We start from the raw sequence: 25,997 nt of genomic DNA on the forward strand, positions 1-25,997 counted from the left end.
TCGGCAAAGGGTCTTACAAATTGGCTCACATGTCAGGAGAACAGGTACCCCGAACATGGCACATTTCCAACCTCAAGAAGTTCCATTTGTAAGAGACAGTCCGGTCAGTCAGTCTTGAGTCCTGTTCGGTCAATGTGCTTTATTTGGTTTGCTTGGTCTTTGTTTGTCTCTGTGCGTTTTGTCTGTGTGTTTTGTCTGTCTCTGTGCGTGTCGTCTCTTACAAATGTTACTGAGGTATCTTGTTCTTCGAAGGCTGATCCCCTTCTTAGAACATATATAAGCCAACGATTGTGAGTCAAAGCTTCTAAAGAGGATACAAGACCACAATTCAGCTTAAACAAGCAGTTCGTCTAAAACGAGCTGCAATAAGCCAACGATTGTGAGTCAAAGCTTCTAAAGAGGATACAAGGCCACAATTCAGCTTAAACAAGCAGTTCGTCTAAAACGAGCTGCAACAAGCCAACGATTGTGAGTCAAAGCTTCTAAAGAGGATACAAGACCACAATTCAGCTTAAACAAGCAGTTCGTCTGAAGCGAACTGCAATAAGCCAACGATTGTGAAGTCCAAGCTTCTAAAGAGGATACAAGACCACAATTCAGCTTAAGAATCAAGCACTTCGTCTGAAACGAACTGCAACAAAAGTCCGATTCACGCGATAAAACTTGCCTGAATTAGGACAAGGGAAAGTCCGATCCACGCGATAAAACTCGCCAAATTAGGACAACGGAAAGTCCGATCCGAGCGATAAAACTCGCCAAATTAGGACACAAACCAAGTCCGGTCAAAGAAGAGTTTACTTCATAAGACCGAGGACAAACATCAACTTACCCCGTACCTTTATCCAGAATGCCGAAGTGATTCACTTCGCTTTTCGGGGGGGGTAGTGATGGAGTACGTACTAAACAAGCCCATCAGCCTAAAGCCCAAGAAAGAGTATCAGTTCGGCATGACTAAAGAGTATCAGTCCGGCATGACTAAAGAGTTCAGTTCGGCACAACCAGAGAGTTCGGCCCCAGCCTACAGCTCGGTAAAAGCCAACCAATCAAACTCTGCTCTCAGGTCGGCATCAAGCTCTACTCTCAAATCGGCAAAAGCTGCTCGGCAACAATTCAGCAGTTCGGTCTCAGTATTCGACCGAACTAGGAGATAGTGGACTCATGCAGGATTTCCACCTCCACTACACCCACGATCTATTTAGTGGTGTCAAGCGGTCATTAACTCATGCAGGATAGTGGACCCATGCAAGATCGCCACGATCTCCACGACATCCACTACCTAGTAAATGGTGCTGCATGCCACGATCTTGGTCCTTTGTATAAATAGAACCTAGATCAGATAGATAGGGTTAGACTCTCTCGCTTTCTAGAGATCAAATATAAAATAGCAAGTCTGTATTGTAAGCTGTAGAAAACAGATCAAGCAATACAACTCTGCCCTCTTTTCTTCCCGTGGACGTAGATTTACCTCAGTAAATCGAACCACGTAAATTCATTGTGTCGTGATCTTTATTCTCTACCAGCATTCATCACCATCAAAAATTCGCGGATTCATCAAGTTAGTTGCACACTAGGTACTCAATGGTTCACACACTTCATAGTGGTATACAAATAAAAACATAAAACTCAGATGTATTAAGAGAAAATTATAGTTTGTATAACCTTTCATTGTATATCACTCAAAGTAAGTTTAAACTAGCACCATTTATTGAGTACCGATAATATTCATCAATCATCAAACGCGAGCGCACACTTGATTTCAAAGAAACATCGTTACAAAAATCAATACCTAATGAGTCCTGGTCCAAATCACCAAACATTTAAATAGTACAATGAATTAAGTTAAAAAAAGTGGGAAAAGTAAAGTCATGCAAACATGTTGGATAAATTTTCAGGCAACTGCTTGCTCGATACAAGTCACACGATCGCATATGTTTAATTATGTCACATAGTCCAAATCAATATAGTGGCAAAAGGGGAAATAGGAAAGTGCGAGGTTGGAGCAGCCAATAGCCATGATTATGAAATCTCTAAATTCATCATCTTGAATATTTTGGCCAATAATTAGTTAGTCAATTTGAGTTTAAAGTGAGAAAGACTATGTCTTAATTAGTGGCACCAAAATTGAACTGTTGTCAATTGAAAACCTGACAGCTGTTGACTCATCCAACATTTATATAAAGGTACAAAAAGAGGAAAGGAGTTGCACTAAAATCTTTTAATATCTTATTGGGCCACACATTCAAAGCAATTCCAACAGTGAAATTGAAAATGTGTAGTATATGAATTCTATCAAATTTATTGGATTTTTTTGTGCTCGAGAATAGTCCCCTCTTTTCTGCTGTTATGTCCCAAAGAATAACTAGGGCTAATTTAGTCACATTTTCATATTTCAAAATAAATAAATATTTAAGAAACTAAGTACTATAAACTAACTAGTAGTAGTAGTAGTAAGTAATAAGTTATGAAAGGCAGATCCATAATTGCTGAAAATGTACCAAACCCCCGCAATCAGTTCTTAATACTATTACTGAATTATTAATTCTTAAATTGCTATATAATTTCTAGTAAATATAAATATGTATGTTGGTGGAATTTCTTTTTGCTAAAGCAGATATGACAAGATAATGTTGGATGTATATTTATTGTTGTTGTGGAATTTTTATTTCCCTTTTCTTAGATATGACACGATAATGTTGAATCATGTATGTTTATTGTTGTTGTCAAATTTTTATTTCATATTTTTATATTCTAAAGCCAATGACGCGATCAATTTGGTTATAATTAATCAAATCGAATAAGAACCCTTTCAAAGAATTGTTTGATTTGCCAAAAATATACGTTTGTAAAAATTAAAAAAAGTTTAAACCTATGATTAATAGATGTGTAATTCATTGATTTTTATTCGTCGGTCAAATGTAACTTTATTAATGAAAGACGCTCAATATATCATGTAAACGAAATAATTGGGAAGTAGGGTCCAAAATATTGTTTAAGATGACTATACCAGCATTAACTACAAAGTGATTGGAGCTAGATATGTCTTCCAAAGTGAAACACTAGTATCATGGATAAAATTTAATAATGCGTAATAGATCAACAATATTGTGTAGCCTTTTTTATTCTCCAAAATAAGTTATTATATATAAATGTGAATTAATGGTATACTATTACTATCATGATAGCGAATTTAAGTGGAATTGCGAGACGAACTTTAAAAAATTATGCTTAATATTTTAATATTAATTCATATTAATGACATTTACTTGAAACTCTAATCTAAAGGAACGAAATACTAATGGATATGGTTGAAAGGTTTGCAAACCAAGTATTTGGTCCATTCTTCGTTTCTCAATCGCTTGGAAGAGAATTTTCAATGGAAAATCCTAATTCAATTGAGTAATCTTGAAACCGATTTAAAAACAAATATCCTTAATAGTAACATGTAGTATGAAATCTGACGTGGCACATAGGAGTAATTTTTTACAAAGCATAAGTCCGAAATATAACAAACTATTTTCTTATTTTAATTTTTATGAAAAGGGAGTACCGATAAATGGGCTTTAATTTAAAGGAGAAGAAATGGGCTTTTTGAGATATGAGAATTGAGTCGTTTCATATTAGCCCAACTGTAATTCTATACATAGATCTCCATTAACTAAAATTCTATATATAATTACATACAATTAACAAAAGTAACAGAAAGAAACCACAAGCACCAGTGGTCTAGTGGTAGAATAGTACCCTGCCACGGTACAGACCCGGGTTCGATATGATTTCTTGCATGGTAGTCATTGGGTTAACTACTTATTTGAAGACCAGCCCAAAAAGGGCTTAATATGCAATTAATCTGAGCAATTTTTTTAAGCTTAACTTTTTGAGGTCAAGTTGGCTGAATCTCTTAACATACTTATGAGCTATGGCCCAATGGTTCTTGTTTCTTATGGTAGGAGGATTTTTATTTTGCAATGATTTTTAGGGAGCAATACCAAGATCATTTTACTACTATTGTGCTCATATATTAATATTATGTCCATTATTGGTATGTGTTTAATCACATATATACATACATTTCAATTTCGTTATGCCGTTGAACATTTTTGTTGTATCCCAAAGTTTTATAAGTAAAACATTTATCTATTTTACTGCACGTAATTGTCCATTATACGTATTGCACATGTACATATTCAGTATAAGATTATGAAGTGCAATATTGTCCCGAATATCTCATATTTTGTAGGACATATTTCTCGCATTATATCTTTTGTTGTTCAAGTATTGTTTCATTATACAAGGTCAATTTGCACCATTGTTGAAATATATTGTATTGTGTTTGATTATAATGTAACAAAACTTTCAACAAAAAATAACAAAATTTCCATTATACGTGTAAAGCAATTCCATAATACATGTGATTTTCGAATTGCCCATAGTAGTGATATAGGGCAAGTGCCCATAATACAAGTCACCGTGTAGAGTGTGCTCGGTTGAATGAGGGAGAGAGAAATTGCATTGAAAACGTTGAATATATGATGGAGATATTTTAATCGCCTTTTTTCTCAACTTCCATACACAATGGAACCAAAAATATATTCCATACCTAAATGTATACCTACGATGGAGATTCCATGAATGTATAATCAAGCTCGTCGCGATGTCATGTGGGATTTGGAACACACAATTAATAAAACATATGATTATATTAATTTTCTGTTTTGCACTAAGAGGGTGGTGCTGGACACATAATTTTATATGCCGTCACACCCATTTTATTAATTTATACTACTATCACATTTGAATTGATTAAATTAAATTTATTTAATATTTATTTTAAGATAAATTATTTTTTAAATACTTTATAATCACATATCAAATAAACCAAATCCTATAGTACTATTTTCTAACCACTTTATTCCAACTTGGATTATTATAAAAAAAAAGTCAATGGTATAGACCCTTTGAAACAATGTACTACTTTATTTATTTCAGAAATAGTAGGTATGTAAACAAACTTTTCTTTGGGCGGAAGTAATCCCACGAAAAATATAATGCAGCCTAATTAAAAAAGTCTTCATAGTATTCTATAAACTTTAATATTTCTTAGCCATCAAGTCATTACAAATATTTTCAAGCCCTTTAATGTCTTTCGCACATTATCCACAGGGGCAATTCGGTCTTTTCATGGTAACCGACCTTAACAGTGGTGGAATACATAAGGCGGCAAATGTTCTCTTCTTACCCTCGGAAGTTCTTTGCAGCGCAAACGGCAGATATTTGTACAGAGAGCTTCTCGATTTGTACCCTCAAAGTTAGCCATGAATTCGTTGAATTCCACCTCGGCAATGACGAAGAAGTGCATGGAGGTAAGAAGCAGCTCGAAAGGCTCGGGCCAAAGATCTTCAGCTGCAACGCGAAGTGAGCCGTTGATCCAGAATTATTCGAATTTTAAGCGGAGCTCTCGCCCTGAGCGATTGATGTTCTACGAGGACGGATCGTGGGTAGATTATTCGGAGGAAGTGGCGGAGTTGTTGAAATTAGGGTTTGCCGAGGGGAGGCCGATGATTGAGGCTCAAGTCCTAGGGCACAGCTGTTTTTTTGACTTGTACCGAATGCTTGAGATTGATTTGGATTCCGGTAATCAGAGGTCCATTGCTTGGATTGACGCTGATGGCAAGTGTTTTTTCCCTAAAACATTTGTCAACACTCGTGGAAATGATCGTGAGCTGGAATTGGTCGACGGCGATCAGAATTGCGCTAGGATTGAGATTGATTTAAAAATTGTTGAGAATTCAGGGAATCACGAGGGTGTGAATTTGGGTAAGAGGGGGAGAACAGAGAATGTACAGAAGGGGAAAGTGGAGGAGAGTTTTAGTGGCACCGATGCCAAAAGGCTGAAAAAGGATGAGAGTGAGTCGCAGTCATCGCGGTGGCCGAAGGCGAGGAATGTGGTTGCTGGGGAGAAACGGTATGAATTGGTTAGGAATCTGTTCTTATCTGGGCTGGAGAATGTGGACCCGGGTGCTAAGGTTACCTCCATTCATCAATGTGTGCGGAATGGACCCTTGGATAAAGCGCGTTCAGAGGTTTTTGCGAAGCAAGTAGAGATCAAGAAACAAGCTAGAGGGGAATGTAATATGGTTTTTGCGTGGTATGGGGCGTCACCCCAGGGTGTGGAGAGCATTTTGATGCATGGTTTTGGAATCCCTGGCAAGCTGTCTCGCTCCGCCGGTCATGGCATTGGAATTCACTTGTCGCCTGTACGATCGCCCCAAAATAGGTCTGTTTCTATGCTTTCTCGTGCTATTATCTTCGTAAATCTTTTGGTATATGAGCTGGAAGATCTATTTGTTTGTTCACGTATAGCCTTATTATATGTTTTTGGGATTTGTTTGTTTTCTAGTAACATTTTGGTTTGGATGGACAGTGCAATGTTGGCGGAGGTGGATGAGAATGGTGAGAAACATGTCATATTGTGTAGAGTGATATTGGGTAGATGCGAGAAGGTTGAAGCAGGGTCGCTTCAGTCGTATCCATCAAGTGCGGAATATGATACTGGTGTTGACGATTTAAACAGTCCTAGGTGGTATACAGTGTGGCATGGAAACATGAACACTCATATTCTACCAGAATGTGTGGTCAGCTACCGGCCTGTAAATAGAAATGGTAGTAATAGATTTTCTACAAATATTGACTTTGCTCAAATTAATGTATACCTTTCAAAGTAAATTGCATTTGATGATTTTTCAGGCTATGTTAATAATCGTGTTCCCAAGCATGGGGCTCCTCATCCGTCGACATTTATTGCTAAGCTATTGAACAAGGTGAGAGGTTCGCTTGCGTTGCCACAGTTTGGCGAATTGCAAACGTCATGGGAGTTGTGTAAGGTGAAATTTTGATTCCCTCTATATGATGCAATAAAATTAGTTAGGTTTAATATGTAGTTTGCACATTAAGTATTTAACCTTCCTTTTTTGCAGGAAGGGAAGTTGGGAAAAGAGCATTTCATGAAAAAAATACGATTACTTGTTGGAGATGATGTGCTGCGCTCTGCAATTCAAGAAATTCGTGGCTGAGAATAAGCTTTTGTACTTGTATGTTTGTAGTTGTCGCTACAGGATTAGGGTTTTTTTTCGTCAAATCACATTCAAATTTCAAATTGGGAATTTTATCAAATGTCTGGAACCTTTGAGAAACCTAATCAAATTAGGAAGCTAATTTGATGTGGGCTAAATATTTATTACTCCACTTTGGTGTGTCTCTAGTCTCTACAGGTGGAAATTAGAGATAGATTTTAGCTAGAGTTTGAACAGTTTCTACAACCTTTACTATTTATCTTATTATACTGCATGCTTTTGTTCAGCATTACCTTTATTTGCTCTTTTTTCATTTTTGCCACTTCTCCTATTTAATGGTATGTTATGTTTCGACACGTGTGCTCCTCTTGGCACTCAAAAAAGTTTATGAAATTAGTAATTCATAAAAAGGCTTTATTAATTATTACTGAATCTTAACTCGTAACATAGTCTTTATAAGGTGATCATTCGTGAACACGCTAACTTGTCTTGAAAGCGTTATGCAAGGAGGCTTGGTTTTCTATCGTATTCGTCCCATACAGTATTTTGTTCTGTATAATAAATGGTTTAATCTGTTTATATCTCGTTGATGAAATCTTTGTCCTCGTGAGTATTAAGTATGTCCATCCGAAGTTTGAATAAGGAATTGGATGTACTGAAAAAAAGTTTCATGCTCATCCATTGAAGTCCATCCATGTTTTATTTTGGCAAATGGTTTTTATTCTGGTAGAGGCTGAGTGCTTTAGACTTCTCCCTTCTTGCTAAGGGGTGACTTGATTTTATAGATCATGCATGATAGATCTCATCTTCTATAGGTGTTTTTTTCTTTTGAAATCGTATCTGTCTGACTGACTTTTTTTTTCCATCTCCCTGTATATCTTTCTTTTAACATTGTTGTGATAAATCTTTACATAGTCATGTTTTCTAATAGTTGACAAGTTGTATAGGCATAGAGCTGTATGTCTCATGTACCATCTCCTATACATAGACAACAAAATTGGCATGCTCTTGCCTGTCTAGATGCAAAATTTAATAGCTTTGATGGATAAGGCTATGGACATTGTGAATTTCCATTCCATAAGGTGGACCACACTCCTTGAGCTGGTCAGTGACTCAGTCCACAATTTTAACTAGGTTAAGTTAAGACTTAAGAAAGGAATCAGCTATTTCTGTCTGATTAAATCATTATTTTCTTTTCCTTGGCCCTAGTTCTCCTATGATAATATTATGTTTGGGAGTTGTTTTGATGTAACTCATTAGTTCTGCACATTGTAATCGTCCATGAGCTAAAGTTAAGGGCCTGTCGTACCGTCGACTGGCACAACACCTTTCGACTAGGTGTTGTCTACTTAGCCCTCTATTAATTGTAATCAACTGTTCTTCAGTTATACACAATATTTATGATTTTAATGATCCCAAATTCAAAAAAGGAACATCTCATGTAATATTCTTTTTCCAGAAAGTAAAAGAAATTTCTCCTAAGGTCTCGTAGACACATCCAGGCTTCCAGACACCTAAGCTGGCAGGCTAATCCAAAAATACGGCTGGTGGCAACTGCCTGGACCCTGGACAAATTTTCGAACATTCTTTGCTGGTACGTTGTTTGAATTGCTCTAATGTTCATGGAAAAGCATTAATCAACTCAAGAGATTTTCAGTAGGCTATGGTTTTCTATTTTTAATCCTCGGTGAAGATTGCTTGATGTTTTCGATCTTCTCATTTAAATGCTGTAAAATCATCAGCTATAACACATTTTTAGTAAATTTTGATCGCTACATCTTTTGTTTGAACTCAACTGTTATTCCATGGTTAATCAGGTTAAAGTAGTTATATCTCTGGAGTAGATGCTGTTAGTAAATGCATATAAGGTTTGGCTGTGACCTGGTGCATCCAAGTTCAAGACTCAGCAACTAGCAATTGTCTCCTTTCATTTTTATTATTCTACAAGTAGGTAAGATCTCCATGGCCATCAACTCATGTAGGATTCACTTTCCAATTTGGTTGGATATTTTGTTGGCATAGCATCAGTTTTGTTGTTGATATTCTCTTGCATAAATGCACAAATGTACAAGTGTTTGCCTGTTGTTGTCATGTAATTTCATTTATGTTTGATTTGATGCTGTACTGTTGTAGCCATTTTTTAAAATCAATTGATGATCAGCTGCTTGTGGAGCCTTTCTGCACTCTGCTAGACCTAATGATTTTCGCTAGGCGAGTCAGATGGAAGAACTGCTGTGCAGTGCTGGTGTATTTTAAGGTAGTAATTTTCTCATTGAGCTTTTACTTTGTTAGTTGCTACTTCTCTTATTGAGATTTGACCTTGGTATCTGAGAGCTCTGCACTTTACTAGGTGTGTTAAAGAACACTTGTTATATCATGAACCCTGGAGTTTTAGTTGGACATATGGGGCTGTTGGAAGTAACTTTGAGTTTATCCCTGAAGAAATATAACAATCAATTCTAGAGTCGTATACTAATCATAGATAGTGTTACGCTCGTTGTATATTGATGACGGCTAGTTATCCGCAACTACTACAATTTACAAATTATTAGATGTTTGACGTTTCTGGTTTGTGTCTTGAGAGCATTCTGTATCCGGTCTACTTTCTGTAAATTTTTGGTTTGGATGGTCTTCTCTACTTTGGGCTGAGTTGATGCATACAGTTTTGTTTTGGTTTGGTTTGGTTTGGATTTATGTTTTATCTTTGGTCCGAACGCTGGATTTATGATGACTTTGTAGATTTACTTGAAATGGAAAATGAGAGTGAAAGAGGGAAAGAACGAAGCAAAATTGTCTTACCAATTGAGTGTTTTGTTGTCATAAAAATCAATATTTTGTGAGGATAGAAATGAATCTGAAGATCAGATTTGTGAAGGAAAAGTGAAATTTTAAGTCAATTTGAAGAGGTGTCTACGTTTTAAAAAGTATATGCTGGAATACAGGATAAGACGGGAAAGGAAATTTGGAGTATATCCTTGTATACGATTAGATATATAAGTTTTTTTTTTTACATGCAAAAAATATAAATATAAGTTTCCTTTTTAATTCAAGGTTTTACATGGCATTTTATGGAATTTAATTTATATCCTTTAGCAATTCTATTGATTCTTGAGTTCAGTTTTTTTCATGTCAAATTTAATATTTCTATTATGTCATTTTTAGGTTAATATTTATAATTTATTTTGGGCTTATATTGCATCATTTTTTTAATATACTACTATTATTGAATACCTACCAACAAGTTCTTCAGCTTTTAAGTTTTTTATTAGTATAAATAGTTGTTTTATAATGTTCGGTTTTGGATTCTTGCTGTGGTGCTGTGGTGGAATGCACAGCAGATCCAAATCCTAAATCTTATAACGGGTTAAAGTGATTTATTTATTGAAATTTTGGACTATTACAACAGTACATCAATTTCAAATTCAAAATATAATAGGACACAAAATATATATTTATCGTGATAGGGATGTATTAATTTCCTTTTTGTATCTTTTGTTCTATTGTTCTTTTTAATCTCAGCCCTACGATTTTGTCATCCGACGGTTAGATTGATGCCACGTGTCATTTAATAATGTAGATTTTTAGTTGAATAATGCACACCGACTAATAATGCACCATTATAGTGTATTAATGCAGATTTTCAGTTGAATAATGCACACCGACTAATAATGCATCATTATAGTGTAATAATGCAGATCATCACAACCATAATAATGCAGATCATCACAACCATCCAATTCAAGGATCCAAGTGCTGTGATTAAAAAGAAGCTTGGACTGAAACGCTGCGAAGGACCTTAACACACCCCTATCGTGATATGTTACATTAAGTCATTTTAAGTCAATATATTTCTTTTCATTTACTTTTCTCTCTTATTTTATTCTCTATCCATCCATTTATCTCTTTCATTTTTTAATTTATTCTTCCTTTATTTAATACATTTAATACAATTTTTTAAATTATATGCAAAAAAAAAACCGCATCCACTATGCCAGAATGTAGAGAGTCATATTTTGGAATCAATGCCACTCATGAAAATTAGCGGCTTGGATCCCATGTTGTGCATTCAGGCTGAATGCACAATAGAGAATCCAAATCCGAAAATTAGAGAACTGCAAATTGGGGATCAGTGCAGATCAATAAAATTGGAGAATCAATGCAAATCAATAAAATTGGAGAAAACAAAAGCAAAAAATTGAAGAGTATTGGAGATAACTCAGATCAGTTAATTGATTTAATTGCGAAGAAGATCACGAATTGCATAGACGGTCACAAAAAAAAATTGATTGCATAGCTCAAGCAGATTATGAAGAACAAATGCAGTACACCAATAATATTTGAGAAGAGCAATATGAATGATACAATCTATGAATTGAGATGGAAAGATTAGATTAGCATGAATTTAAGAATAAGATTGATATGATACGAAGAATACAATAATTTGGGATGGATAAAAGAGGATTTGCATGATCTTAACTGTTTTCCATAAACAGATAATTTGGGATGGAAAAAAGAGGATTTGCATGAGATCTTACCTGTTTTCCATAATCATAAAATTGAGTATGACAAAAATTAAATAAAAAAATAATTTATATCATTAAAATGACGTTGAAATCGTATAGATGATAATGGATGTATGTTGTATAATCTGTATTTGCATCTTCTCTTGTATTTGCATCTTCTCTCTTCTAAGAGCATCTCCAATGGCGGACGTCCGGTCGGACATCCGGTCGGACATCGCGACGGGCGACCCGGACGTCCGCCATTGTGGCGTTTAGGGTCGGATACGGACGTCCCGTGTCCTCGGACGTCCCTGCCACGGGCGGGCGGACGTCCGCCACTGTGGCAAGGGTCGGACGTCCCGCTCGGACGTCCGAAATTTTTTTATTTTTTTTAAACCCTATATATACGGCTCGTTGAACTTCATTTCATTTGCACCACTTGTTGTTAACAAGTTTCTCTCTTCTTTTACTACAAATTTCATTTCTACTTTTAATGGAGAACGATAGGAACTCCCCGGCCACGAGCGAGTCGCAGACTCCGGCGTTTCCCATCGACCTGGAGGGAAACGTCAGCGGAAATGCGACAACGGTACCGATAATGGGACAGATGGGGGCTATGGGTGGGATGATGTCCCCTTATATGTACAATTGGATGGGACAGATGGGTGGTATGAGTGGTATGATGCCCAGGGCAGCCGGGATGGGGGGCATGACACCAAATATGATGATGCCGGGGATGGGGATGGGGGGCATGACCCCAAATATGATGGGGGGCATGACCCCAAATATGATGATGGCGGGGATGATGGCGGGGATGATGCCGGGGATGATGCATGTGGGAGGGGGTGGCAGGGGCCCTGAACCACTAGCGGACGATGTCTATCGGCCGGTTGTGGATATGCAGTCTACTGATACCCCTTCCACTTATGTTCCGGATACTCAGTTCACCGACATAGACACTTTCTCTTTTGAGGAGTTGGGGATATCTCCAGTCAGGCAGACGCCCGATGATATGAGCGGGGGCAGGGGGAAGGGACGTGGCAAGGGCAAGGGGAAAGCCCCAGGGTCTTCCTCACGAACGGTGGCAGAGGAGGAGGATGAGGAGACGGGAAAGAGGACGATCTGGAGCCAGTGGGAAAACGTCGCGCTTGCGAAGGCTTGGATTGCAATTGTCGAGGATCCCTATGTCGGTGCCAACCAGCATATTGACAGACTGTGGCATCGGATCGCTGAAGCCTACCACACACACAAACCGGCTGGGGCGAAGCGTCGCCTTCCCGAACAGTGCCGGAAACAGTGGGAGCGGTTGAGGCCTAAGCTTAGTCGATTTGCTGGCCTCTACCAAAACAACCTCCGCCAGGCAAGCAGCGGTATGTCCGAGGAGGATGTCCGGAACCGTGCCTTTGCTCAGTACCCTGACAAAGCCTTGAAATTCAAACAATTCGACCAGTGGGAGGCCTTTCTCGTGGTGAAGGATTCCCCAAAGTTTTGTGGGGGAGTCGAATCGGGCTGGGCGAAGCGGACGAAGATCAACGCTTCCGGTGAATACAGCAGCAGTGCTGGTTCGCACGAGCTCCCGGAAGCCGACGAAGTGTCCCCGCTACCGCAATCAGACTCTCGCCGTCGTCGTCGCCCGGTTGGGCAAAAGGCTGCGCAGCGGAGGGCTAGGGGAACCAGCGGCGGTAGCGGGTCGTTCGAGGTCGAATCGGAGGCCCCTGCTCCCCAAGAAGATATCGACTGCGCAGTTAACGACAAGTTTGGTCCGGACCATGCATAGGTGGCATAGCACGACCGATCCGCTGTACAAGAGGATGCTGAAGGATGTCATCGATGGATGTCGGCGCGATTTGGGGATGCCCCCCATTGGATATGATGGCGCCGAGATTAGCGGAGGGGACGACGGGGGCGGCACGGGCGACGAGGACAGCGCGAAGTGAGCCGAGGATGTTGGATTATGTATTTTTCTTTTTTTGAATGACTATGTATTTTGCTTTTTTCTAACTATGATTTTTTTATGTTTTATGAAAATGTATTTTTGCCCGTATTTTGCTTTCTCGTATTCCGTGTCAAAATTATATTTCCGTTTTTACGTAATTAAATTATTGTGATTTTTTTTATTGCGGGATGTCCTAGTGAGAAGGGCGGACATAGGAGGGGATGTCCTAGTGACGTGGCAGTGAGATGAGAAGTCCTAGTGACGTGGCAGAAGGTGTTTTTGAGATATTCTAGTGCATGTCCTAGTGGGATGTCCGCCCACTGGAGATGCTCTAGGTAGAGTCAATACCCGCCACCACCATAACCCCCGTCTCTTTCTCTTATAATTATATATATAACATCTAAATTAGATTAATCGTTTCTCTCTTTTTTGTCCTCTCTTCATTCCTAAATTCTTTTAGCTTCCAAAATCTACTCTGCATTTGGGAGGAGATTCTTCCAAATCCCTTCTTTTCTTAATTTTTTGTTTGATAGTATATTAAAGGGAAAACCAGGGAGGATATACTTTTTGCTGGGAATTAATTCCTATAATTTTTTTAAAATTAGGGTACGAGAATGGGAGGGGAAACCTCACTGTCGAGGACAAGGAAGACTTTGACCAAGGGAAAATTGCGGCGGCGCAGAGGAATCCGTCGCCGCATAAAAAAGTAGTGGTGGTGGGATATGCCCTTACATCTAAGAAAGTTAAGAGCTTTTTGCAGCCAAAGTTTGAACACTTAGCCAGGTACCTAATTTCTTCTCTTTTTCGTGTGATTATTTTTTCTGAGTATTGGAGAAGATCAAAATGATTGATTTTTTGGGTTTTACTGTTAATGTAGTTTTGAGTGATTTATCTTCTTCTTTCCTTCTCGAAGAATAGCTATGGTTTTTTTTGTCTGTTTTCACTCTTTGAATTGAGTTGAGAGAGTTTGAGTTTTTCATCGCCGTTGAGTTTGATTTGACTAATTGGAAGAATTGAGTTGGTATTTTTAAAGTTGGAATTGTCAGCTGTCATAATCTCCAGTTATTTTATTCACGGTTTCTTGGAATAGGATTGGACCATATGGTTTCTTTTTAGGCTGGATAAGCTTGCTTTTTGATCTCTCTCTCTCTCTCTCTCTCTCTCTCTCTCTCTCTCTCTCTCTCTCTCTCTCTCTCTCTCTCTCTCTCTCTCTCTCTCTCTCTCTCTCCCAGTGGTACAGCTGTTAGATGTTCTGTTGTTAAAGGTTTTTGAACTGTCAAAGGTCACAATTTGGTATCTTAATTTTTTTATAGTCATGTGGTATTTATCTTGTCAGACAAATGGTGAACAATATGATGCGGTAATTTTTATCCTGGCCATTGTCTATTGCTAAATGCGATTTAGGAACAAGGGAATCCAATTTGTGGCTATTGATCAAAGTAAACCCCTTTCGGATCAAGGTCCTTTTGATATTGTGTTGCATAAGGTAACTTCCTAGTTCTTTCTCCACTTCTTACGAGTCACTTTTATTATATGAAGACATATATGAATATGAGCATCTAAGGGTGTCCACTATAAGGTGGACACGCCCAATAGCCCCGCCCTAGTTTTGTGTCCATAGCCCCGGATTTTTGTCCATAGCCCCAAAATTCTATTTCCGCCACTATAGTGGACACCTCCAATAGCCCCCAAATTTTATAATCAATTTTCATTTTAAAATATTTTTGTTTTAATGAAGTGTAATTTAAATAATTGCAGTGTAAAATAAATAGAAAACGAGGTAATTAGGGTCGAATATTCGTTGTATTGGAAGGTGGTAAAATTATACAACGAATAATTAAAATAAAATACAACTACAAAACTTCGCCACCGTCTACTCGGTGTCGGAGTCGGCTACCTCGTCTTCCTCTTCTTCGTCTTCTCCTCCTCCTCTCTTGCTGCTGCCGGCCGCGGTATCCCCAGGCGCATTATCAACCAACCCCAGTCGAGTCTCAAGCCGATTGATGAGCCTCTTGTAGACGTTCCTGACGTACGGGTCAGTTTCCCCTGCGTACGCCCTGCATACGTCTTGTAGTTGTTGCATCAACGTCACGTCTATGGTATTGGCCAATACCTCGTGGGGTTGCACCGTGGGCTGTGGGACTGGGGCGGACTGGGGGATGCGCGATCCGGACGCGGCGGCAGATAGGCGGGAGCCACTTCTAGGCCCTCTGGCACTGCGGATAGCGGCCTGTTGTCCAATGGGCCGTCGTCGCCTACTGTGAGTATCGGCCGACTCTTCGACCTGTTCGTCGGACTGCTCGAACTCGTGCGAGCCGCTTCCACTGCTGTAGTCGCCGGCAATGTTGTGCCTTGTACGCTTTGGACCAGGCACTGCTCCAGTCTCGAGCGCCACGATCGACCGGAATTTCGGGCAATCGGCGAGAACAAGATACTCCTCCTACGACTGGAACTTCGGCCAGCCCTCCGTGTGGAATTGGCCCTCAGACAGGACCTTAACATCTTCTGCGCTCCGGCCACTCTCAGCGTGACGAAGGTTGTTCTCGTATATCGACGCGAACCGCTTGGTCGCCCGGAGAATCCTACCCCACTTTTTCCGGATCTGTTCGGGGTCGCGACTCTCGGCGCCTTCGGGTTTGAGCTCCTCGTATGCATCTGTTACGCGCCTCCAAAAGCTCCCCTCGGCCTGATCGTTCCCAACCACTGGGTCCGAAGTGATAGCATCCCAAGCCTTCGCGACGGCAACGCTCTCGTCCTTGGTGTATAGCTTCCCCCGGTTGGTCCCAGAACCAGATCCAACGCTACCACCAGTGCCACTGCCCTCGCCACTCGGAATGTCAATCCCGCTGCCCGTGCGCCCACCGCCGTGGCCGGAGAGCCCCGACTGCCGCATCCGCCCCTACGGCCTCCACCCCTTGAGTCCCCCGAACTTCGTCTGCCGCTACCTGCTCGGGTCGGAACGGGCGTTTCCACCCGTGCTGCCGGTGTATCTGGGATGCCGGAACTCAGTAGGCCCATCATAGTTTCAAATGCGTCGTGATCTGCTTCGGTGATGGGAGATTGGCTGGCCTGGAAAGGGGAACCCGGGCGCGTCTGGTGAAGCGCGTCTAAGTTGGGTCTGTAATCTCCGAAAGCGGAACGACCCAGATTTCGCTGTATAGGTGGCGGAGTTGGAGAAGACCTCAACAACTGAGATGGAGGAAGGGGTGGACTCGATGCCCATGGTGGGGGAGATTGATTCCAACTCCATGGCTGGGACGGAGACGCATATCCGCCAAATCCCAACCCCTGACCTGCATACATGCCAAAGCCAGGCGCCTGCGAAGGATTAGCCGACTGGTTTGATGGATTGCTGCCGTATCCCGATTCCTGAGAGTCGGGTGATTCGTCGTCTCCTCGGTGCATTTTTTAGAGAGATGAGATGTTGAATGATTGTTGTGGAAATGGTAAAAATAAGGGGGGAAATGTTGTATTTATAGAGGAAAAAGGAAAAAAAAAAAAAAATTCAACGTCAACCGCCGCGCCTATAGGCCGCCACTATGGCCGCCGCGCCTATAGGCGCGCCTATCCCACACCCGGCGCGTCCTCGCCCCGCACGCGGCGATGCCGCTTCCGCCCCCCTCCCCCCCCCCAGCCGCGTCCTCCCTCGCGGCGGTCACCCCACCCACTATGACCGCCGCGCCTCCCGCCTCGCTCCGCCCTCCTTCACGCCGTCCGCCGAGCCGAGTCCATAGTGGACACTCTAATGCCTTTTAATCTGTAAATATTTCTTGCAGTTATCTGGAAAAGAATGGCGGCGAGTACTAGAGGTTGGTTTCATCTTTGTATTGTTTTCAGTTTCATTTTTCATTGTGTTACCTTCTTACAGACCAGGGGGAGACATACATTGCTGAAGGGTTTCTTAATTTTCTAGATACATTCTTCTAGTTGAAAACTGCCTTATTCTTATCTTGCTGGAGGTTGTGGTGTTTGTTCTCACTATTTCAATCCTTCCTTTTCTTTTTTGAGGATTTTCATTATATTAATTCTGATTTGTTGATCATCTTCTTGGACAATGCATGTAATTTACAAAATTTGATTCTTGATCACAACTGGCGTAATCCTGTAATTGAGATACAAATTGGTTTTTGAGTAGAAAGTTATGCCGTTGGATAGCACGCTTCCAAAGCATTTAGGATATTGTGTATCTTAAAATTACAGAGCTGACCTGCAATATGCTTCATAACAATGAGAGAACCCGTCTGTTGATGTTGCCTATCTGCCTTAGTGAAATAGTCTGTAGTGTGTGTGTAGCACATAATGCTGTTTCTTTTCTCCAGATAGACATAATGATAAGCATTTCCTGTACACCATCTACATTCATCCAGAACTCCTGATGCTTTATTTGAAGAATCTCATTTGTATTATTGTGTGTAATCTTGGTGGGAATAACTAGATTGGGTATTAATACCCAACTTCCGACCCAAAATTTGCCCACATATGACGATTCCAAAGCTCTTTTGTCTCCTCTTTATCTTCTCCTTACGTGGGCTTATATTTGTGAAATGAAATTGAAGTATGAAATGCTTGCCAACTGTCCCTTGCATGGATATGTATGTTGGATTTTTAAGATTGTTTCTTATCATTGATTGTTGACCACTTCTGCAGGATTATTGGAATGAACATCCCGAGGTCACAATTCTTGACCCTCCTCGAGCCATACAGCAAGTACATAATCGTCAATCCATGCTTCAAGATGTTGCCAACCTAAATCTATCAGATCGTTATGGTAATTTTGATGCCCTTTTTAAAAGCCTGCCGCTGCTATTTGTTTTTTTGTTGATCATTGGTAGATTGTAATGATGCCATCAAATGTAAATTAAATATTGACTTAAGAGTATTGATGATGTCACTTATGTGATGTACAGGAAAAGTCGGTGTTCCTAAACAGTTGGTTATCAAGAAAGATCCATCATCTATTCCTGGTGCAGTGAGCAAGGCTGGCCTGAGGCTACCCATTGGTATGTCTTGTTTTACACTTAATTTTATTTTATCGGGTGCAGTAGTTTCCTTGTTTCTTTCAGTTATTTTCTTTTCTAATTAATGGAACTATCTCCACAATTCTCTACAATAATAAATCTTGTACGAAATTTCAGTGGCAAAACCTTTGGTTGCAAAGTCGCATGAACTCTCTCTCGCTTATGACGAGTTCTCCCTCCAGAAGTTGGAGCCACCACTTGTTTTACAGGAATTCGTTAATCATGGTATGAAGACATTGATTGTGTTCTTTATGATTTGGCCAGTGGTTTTCCTTAAGAGAGATAAATGATACAGATATTTTAATTAGATCTCATTTCTTTCTTTGTGTTGTAGGGGGTGTACTATTCAAGGTTTACATTGTTGGTGAAGCAATAAAAGTGGTCAGGCGTTATTCTTTACCCGATGTTAACAAATATGAGCTGTCAAAGAGTGCTGGTGTTTATCACTTTCCAAGAGTTTCTTGTGCTTCCGCATCCGCTGATGAAGCAGACTTGGATCCTCGTGTTGCTGGTGAGCTTATTCTGTTTGAGCATATTGACTTTTCTTACATTTTCCTTAGAAGTTGTTCACCTGTACAGTATATTTAGTCCCTTGCTGACTTCGAAGAACTATCATTTATCTTTTGGCTTTGTTGTGGTCAAGAATATTCTTTTGGACTCTTGTCTTTAATATGTCCCTGTTTTTCATGTAGAGCTCCCTCCACGACCATTACTCGAGAGATTGGCTAAATGTTGGGATTTACACACACAAGGCTTTCACACACTCAAGAAGATCACACACACACTCACTGTTGTATGAGATCACACAATGCAGAAACACACACACTCACACTTTGAGTATTGAAGATGATAATCTTGGAGAGAAACTGGAAAACTCTTTATTGATTAAACTACTAACTACATACACGGTTTTTGAGCTATTTAAAGCTCTACAATCAAGTAGCAACTGCTACTAACTAACTACAACAAGAATCAAGAAAACAAGAAGAATAACCGCTACATCTCAGCTAACTAACTGCTGCTCCAACGGCTAGTTTCTCTAGGTTGCTTCTTCCTTCTCGGCTCAAGACCGAACTCCCTTCTCGGCTCAAAACCGAACTCCCTTCTCGGCTCAAAACCGAACTCCCTTCTCGGCTCAAAAACCGAACTCCCTTCTCGGCTAGTTCCAGCTCAAAGCCGAGCTTCCTTCTTCTGCCTTCTTCTTCCAACTGAAATGAGCACTCCATTATTACAATTCTCCACCTGAGGGCTCATCTCAGTTCTTGCACAAACATTGATCAACTTCTTGCAATGATCAAACTTGTCTCTACCTAGAGACTTTGTTAGCATGTCAGCCGGATTGTGCAAGGTGTTAATCTTAATCACCTTCACTCTCCCCTTTTCAATCTCATCTCTAATAAAATGCAACTTTATGTCTATGTGCTTGCTCCTTTCATGAAAACCCGGATGTTTAGCCAAGCACATAGCTGAGCTGCTGTCACAATGAATCACCATTGTCTTTTGGTCAAAACCAAAGTCAGAAATCACTCCCTGAATCCAAAAACTCTCCTGTACAGCTGCAGTGAGAGCTATATACTCTGATTCTGTTGTTGAGAGAGCAACAACACTTTGCAAACCTGATTTCCAGCTGATTACAGTTCCAAACATGGTGAAAAGATAACCTGTTTGGGACTTTCTGTTGTCCAGGTTTGCAGCATAGTCTGCATCACAATAGCCCTGCACAACCTCCTCAGATTCACCTTCCCAGCCATTGAAGACAATTCCCCAGCCACTGGTTGACTTCATGTACCTCAATATCCACTTAAGAGCATTCCAATGCTCCTTCCCCGGGTCAGCCATGTATCTGCTAGTCACTGAGATAGCATGTGCTAGATCTGGTCTGGTACAGATCATAGTATACATAACACTTCCAACCACACTAGCATAAGGAATAGACTCCATCTCCTCAGCCTCTTGCTTAGATTTAGGGGCCTGCTCCTTTGAAAGCTTAAAACTCTGGGACAGAGGAGTTGATGCAGCTTTTGCATTTTCCATTTTGAATCTCTGCAAAACTTTCTCAATATAGTCAGTTTGAAGCATCCACAGCTTCTTGCAGCCTCTGTCTCTCTGAATGTGTATGCCTAGGATCTTCCTTGACTCTCCTAGATCCTTCATTTCAAAGCTAGACTTTAAATCCTCCTTGACTTGCTGAATTTCTGTCATAGAAGGTCCTGCAAGTAGCATATCATCCACATAGAGCAATAGATAGGCAATAGGTGTTTTGCCCTTCCTCTTGATGTAGATGCAATCATCAAACTCTGATCTAATGAAGCCAATCTTCTTCATTTGTGCATCAAACTTCTTGTTCCACTGTCTAGGACTTTGCTTAAGACCATAAAGACTCTTTTGTAGCAAGCACACCTTGCTTTCTTCACCACTCTTCACATAGCCCTCTGGCTGATCCATGAAGATAGTCTCCTCTAGGTCTCCATTTAGGAAGGCAGTCTTCACATCAAGCTGCTGCAATTCCCAATCTAGCTGATTCACCACAGCCAACAAAATCCTAATAGAAGTGTGCTTAACAACCGGAGCAAACACCTCATTGAAGTCAACTCCTTCTTGCTGTGTAAATCCCCTTGCCACCAGCCTTGCTTTGAACCTGATTCTGTCTTTATCAGTGGTCTCTACCTTCTTTTTAAACAACCACTTGCAACTGATCAGCTTCCTCTCCTTTCCATCTGTATTCAGCTTGGATTTGTCCACCAAAATCCAGGTTTTGTTCTTGAGTAAAGACTCTATTTCTTCATTCATGGCCTCTATCCATCTCTCTCTGTCTTTGCTTCTCATGGCCTCTTTATAGGTGAGAGGATCAGCAATATCAATACTCTCAGCAGCACACAGTGCATAATAGACCATATCTGCAAATTTCTTAGGAGGCTTTGCATTTCTCCTTCCCCTATCTCTTGCAATCTGGTACTCTCTGGTAGGATCTGCTGTGGGCTCATCATTTCTTCTACCTTGAGCTGGAGCACCATCACCCTCTGGATCAGGTTCATTTTCTGAGTCAGTGACTCCACCTGCTCCTAGGCCAACTCCCATAGGCTCCACCTTGAAGAAATCACTCTCAACTTCACTGGAGTCACTGGAGTCCAGCTTATCTTTCAAGTAGGGCATCTGATCCTCCAAGAACACCACATCCCTACTCACCACCACCTTCTGCCTACCAGGCTCAATACACCAGAGCCTATACCCCTTAACACCCCTCTGATATCCCAGCAAGATACATTTCAGAGCCCTAGCTTCAAGCTTACTTTGCCTAGCATGAGCATAGGCTGCACACCCAAACACCTTGTATTTTGAGTAGTCACTATGAGCTCCATACCACATGTAATCAGGAGTTTCAGATTTCAGGGCAGTAGATGGGCATTTATTGATGAGATAGGCTGCTGTATACACCGCCTCTCCCCAGAACCTGCTGCTCAAACCAGAACCAAGAAGCAGGCACCTCACCCTCTCTAGGATAGTCCTATTCATCCTCTCCACAACACCATTTTGCTGGGGATTACCAGGAACAGTACGGTGCCTCTTCATACCCTTCTCTTTGCAAAATATATCAAATTCAGCAGACAAGAATTCCAAGCCATTGTCAGTTCTTAAACATTTAACACTCCTTCCTTTCTCTAGCTCCACCTCCTTACACCATATCTTGAACTTAGTGAGTGTTTCAGATTTTTCCTTAAGAATATATACCCACAACTTCCTTGTATAGTCATCAATGATAGCTAGATAATACTTTCCTCCACCAATTGAACACACCGGTGAAGGCCCCCAAAGATCACTATGTATGTAGTCTAAAGGGGCTGTAGAAGAGTGAATACCTGTAGGATAGGGTGCCTTCTTTGCTTTTCCAAGTATACACTGCTCACAGGGGTCCATCTTGTTGAAATCTCCAGAGATCAGGCCCTTCTTGATGAGTTCTTTCAAGCTTCCTTCTGCTGGATGGCCCAGCCTCTTGTGCCATAGCATTAGGGAATCATCTGACACAGCATTGCTTTCTCCATCAACAGCCTTAGCCTTCAAATAATAGAGAATATGCTCTCTGTCAGCCTCCATCATCACTGCATCTCCAGATTTCACAAACAATTTTCCTTGACTCATTAATATAGTGAACCCCCTCTGCTCCAGCATTCCCAATGAGATGAGGTTCCTCTTCACTTCTGGAATATACCTCACCCCAGTCAGGATCTTCACAGAGCCATCTTGTAGGCTTAGCTTCACCTTCCCTATCCCTTTTATCTGACAAGTATGATTATTTCCAAGAACAACCGTACCCGATGCTTCTTGAAGATCATGAAACCAGCTTCTATTGGGGCACATATGGAAGCTGCACCCCGAGTCCATTATCCACCTGTGACTGACCCCACTGTCACTAATATTCATAAGTTGAGCCGGGGGATCAGCACTCTCCACACAATCAGATTGGTTGTGTCCCTCAGAGGCCATCTTTCTCTTCCATGCATGACAATCTTTCTTCAAATGTCCAGGTTTCTTGCACCAATAGCAAGCTCTGGTTTCCTTCTGAGCATCAGAACTTGAGGGTTTAGGGCCCTCAAACTTCTTCTTGAAGTTCTGCCTCTTGAATTTCTTCACATTCAAGGCCTCTGCAGCTTGAACATTGGAGCTTGCAGAGCCTCTGTTGGCTGTCTTCTGGAGTTCTTTGGCCATCAAGGCTGAATAGACTTCTGCATAGGTGATAGGTTTATCTCTTCCATAGATAATTGCATCACTTAACTGGTCATACGAGCTAGGCAAGGCATTCAATGTGAGAATGGCCTTATCCTCATCTGAAATCTTGACATCAACAGATCCCAGGTCATCAATGATCTTGTTGAACTCCTCTAGCTGCTCAATGATGGACCTATCTCCAGAAAAACTATAGGCATACAGCCTCTTCTTGAGATACAGCCGGTTAGCCAAGGATTTGGCCAAGTAAACTTCATCCAACTTGTCCAAGATCTCCACCGCAGTCTTGGCTTCTTGAACATCCCTCAAGACCTTATCTCCAAGGCACAGAATCACTGCAGAATGTGCCTTGAGCTGCATCTCCTCCATCTTTGCCTGAGCTTTATCATCAAGCACTGGAGCCTTTCCTTTCTCCTCTGGTTTTGCAAGAACTGCGGCCAAGCCTTGTTGAATCAAAACCGCCTTCATCTTCATCTTCCACAGGCTATAATCATTCTTGCCTGTGAACTTTTCTGCATCAAGCCTTGCTGCCATCTCTGAAACCGTTTGATCCTCTGTAAATCAGCTTCAATATCCCCTTCCCACAGACGGCGCCACTTGTTGGGATTTACACACACAAGGCTTTCACACACTCAAGAAGATCACACACACACTCACTGTTGTATGAGATCACACAATGCAGAAACACACACACTCACACTTTGAGTATTGAAGATGATAATCTTGGAGAGAAACTGGAAAACTCTTTATTGATTAAACTACTAACTACATACACGGTTTTTGAGCTATTTAAAGCTCTACAATCAAGTAGCAACTGCTACTAACTAACTACAACAAGAATCAAGAAAACAAGAAGAATAACCGCTACATCTCAGCTAACTAACTGCTGCTCCAACGGCTAGTTTCTCTAGGTTGCTTCTTCCTTCTCGGCTCAAGACCGAACTCCCTTCTCGGCTCAAAACCGAACTCCCTTCTCGGCTCAAAACCGAACTCCCTTCTCGGCTCAAAAACCGAACTCCCTTCTCGGCTAATTCCAGCTCAAAGCCGAGCTTCCTTCTTCTGCCTTCTTCTTCCAACTGAAATGAGCACTCCATTATTACACTAAAGAACTACGACGTCGGCTGGTATGGTACACATTTCATGTGCTGTAATTTTGGATATCTGCACTGCAACCCTCTTTCATTGATTAATTATTGTTTCAATCCTCTTGCAATAGGATCTTCGGCTATTCAACTTGGATATAATTAGAGAGCATGGAACTTGAGACAACTACTATGTGATAGATATAAACTATTTTCCAGGTATGCAATAGCACATTCATCTACTCGGGAAGAAGATGTTCATCTTGGATGGTATGACGTTATTTGATTCCTTCATTCTCGTTCGTTTTTCAGGATATGGGAAAATGCCAGAATACGAGCACATATTTACAGATTTCCTTCTGAGCCTAGTCAAGAGCTAGTATATCTAAAGAGCTATCGCCTGCAGCAAGAGCCATATCCGAGCAGTGCGAACCTCTGGGCAGTTTATCGACGTGCATCATTATGCTTTGGAGGGCGAGGGAAAGTAAGACATGCTATGGTGATTTTGGCAGTGACTCTGTGCTGTTTCGAAGGTAATCAATTGCTCCGGCCTTCTGTAGTTCGAGTTTCGTTTTGTGGCTCGTGTCGATGATCAAGTGTTGGTATAGAGTATGGAAGTGCTAATTAGTTAGCATTAATTTCTGACCAATGTCTGTTGGTCTTGTAAATTCTTGTTAGTTAGACATCTGTTGGTAAAATTTCACTCTGAAATCGTTGCCTAATTCACATTATTTCATTTTTTGAGAAGTTAATATGTTTTCTTTTATGATGATAATCTATTTGTTAGGCCTAAAAATAGGTTGCAGGAATGAGATTTTAATAGGAGTGGTCAAAGTATTATTAGTGAAAAAAAGATTAATTTTTTGTGGATACTAAAATAGTGAAAGAGTATTTTGGATTATTTTTTTGTGGATATTAAAATCACGAAAGAGTTTTTTTTAATGAACGGATAAAGTACTTTAACATGTTTTTTATTTACCATAGCATATTTTAAACAAGATTAATGTGAGTTTTCCTTTATCAAGTGAAGATTTGAAATTTTGATTTATTGGATAGAAGAGAAACATTTTATCAATTAAGTTTTGTTTCATCATCTTATTTTTGTTTATCTGTTGACCAATGTCATTTTGCAATTCTATCTCTTTTGGATTGATGCAATTTAAATAATTTTTGTAATAAAATGTTAGTATAATATTAATGTATACTACGACATTTGTCTGAAAATAGTTATTATTATTTCATTTTGATCTATTCTCTAAAATTAGTCTGTAGTTATGTTAAATTTCTCTCTTGAATGAGTTGAAACTAATTTTCTATTAACAACACTTGAACTACCATTTTGCTTTGTATTTTTATGCTTGTTAGCTAGCTTTGTTAATAGACTTTTGATGGTTTTTTTTAATGGTTGACTAACGTGAAAGAGTCCTACTTTATACGCATTTTATTTTGTTCCCATTTTTATTTTCAAATTTCTAACTTTACTGCTCTCATCATACATTAACATCGAGGAGAAACAAGAACAAAGAAAACGATTAAGGCCCATTTGTCTAAAGATAAATCAAAACATGCAAAACTTGAACCTATCAAATTAAGCAAAGGTGAATCTCTTCATATAATTACATATTAAATATATTGAGATTATTAGACCCCACTAGGGTTGAAATATA

General features: G+C 40.2%; 2 protein-coding genes and 1 long non-coding RNA gene across 6 annotated transcripts; all 3 read left to right on the forward strand.

The window, feature by feature from the left end:
- The first annotated feature begins 5,234 nt into the window (after window positions 1-5,234).
- On the forward strand, window positions 5,235-9,728 carry LOC121808385 (probable inactive poly [ADP-ribose] polymerase SRO3). Of its 4 annotated transcripts, none has more exons than XR_006052178.1 (8): window positions 5,235-6,274; window positions 6,422-6,660; window positions 6,745-6,881; window positions 6,975-7,088; window positions 8,530-8,664; window positions 8,888-9,021; window positions 9,204-9,327; window positions 9,421-9,728. XR_006052178.1 is itself a non-coding variant. In XM_042208849.1 (4 exons), the coding sequence occupies exons 1-4, from the start codon at window positions 5,313-5,315 to the stop codon at window positions 7,068-7,070; spliced, it is 1,434 nt and encodes a 477-aa protein (XP_042064783.1). In that variant the 5' UTR covers window positions 5,235-5,312; the 3' UTR covers window positions 7,071-7,362. The 4 variants fall into 4 exon arrangements, 1 of the variants encoding a protein (XP_042064783.1); XR_006052179.1 differs by having other exon boundaries at window positions 9,232-9,327; XR_006052180.1 differs by having other exon boundaries at window positions 8,888-9,017; window positions 9,232-9,327.
- Window positions 9,729-14,049: 4,321 nt separating this feature from the next.
- Window positions 14,050-19,394, forward strand: LOC121809138 (inositol-tetrakisphosphate 1-kinase 3-like; the record flags this gene model as incomplete). Its single annotated transcript, XM_042209678.1, has 8 exons — window positions 14,050-14,291; window positions 14,913-14,994; window positions 17,285-17,317; window positions 18,156-18,276; window positions 18,416-18,508; window positions 18,644-18,751; window positions 18,861-19,037; window positions 19,219-19,394. Coding segments are annotated over 8 exons (963 nt in total), but the record flags the coding sequence as incomplete, so codon positions are not given.
- Window positions 19,395-24,222: 4,828 nt separating this feature from the next.
- LOC121809665 lies at window positions 24,223-25,105 on the forward strand. The gene is made up of 3 exons (XR_006052288.1): window positions 24,223-24,372; window positions 24,465-24,549; window positions 24,643-25,105. It is a non-coding gene; the product is annotated as an uncharacterized LOC121809665 (long non-coding RNA).
- Window positions 25,106-25,997: the final 892 nt, after the last annotated feature.

The sequence above is a fragment of the Salvia splendens genome, chromosome 6 (assembly GCF_004379255.2).
Source record: "Salvia splendens isolate huo1 chromosome 6, SspV2, whole genome shotgun sequence".
In the NCBI taxonomy this organism is placed as follows: domain Eukaryota; kingdom Viridiplantae; phylum Streptophyta; class Magnoliopsida; order Lamiales; family Lamiaceae; genus Salvia; species Salvia splendens.

Coding starts and splice junctions, on each gene's coding strand:
- LOC121808385 (XM_042208849.1), top strand. CDS start 5,313: ATGAATTCGTTGAATTCCACCTCGGCAATGACGAAGAAGTGCATGGAG. Junction 6,661..6,744: donor CCGGCCTGTAAATAGAAATG/GTAGTAATAGAT, acceptor ATGATTTTTCAG/GCTATGTTAATAATCGTGTT. Junction 6,882..6,974: donor CGTCATGGGAGTTGTGTAAG/GTGAAATTTTGA, acceptor CCTTTTTTGCAG/GAAGGGAAGTTGGGAAAAGA.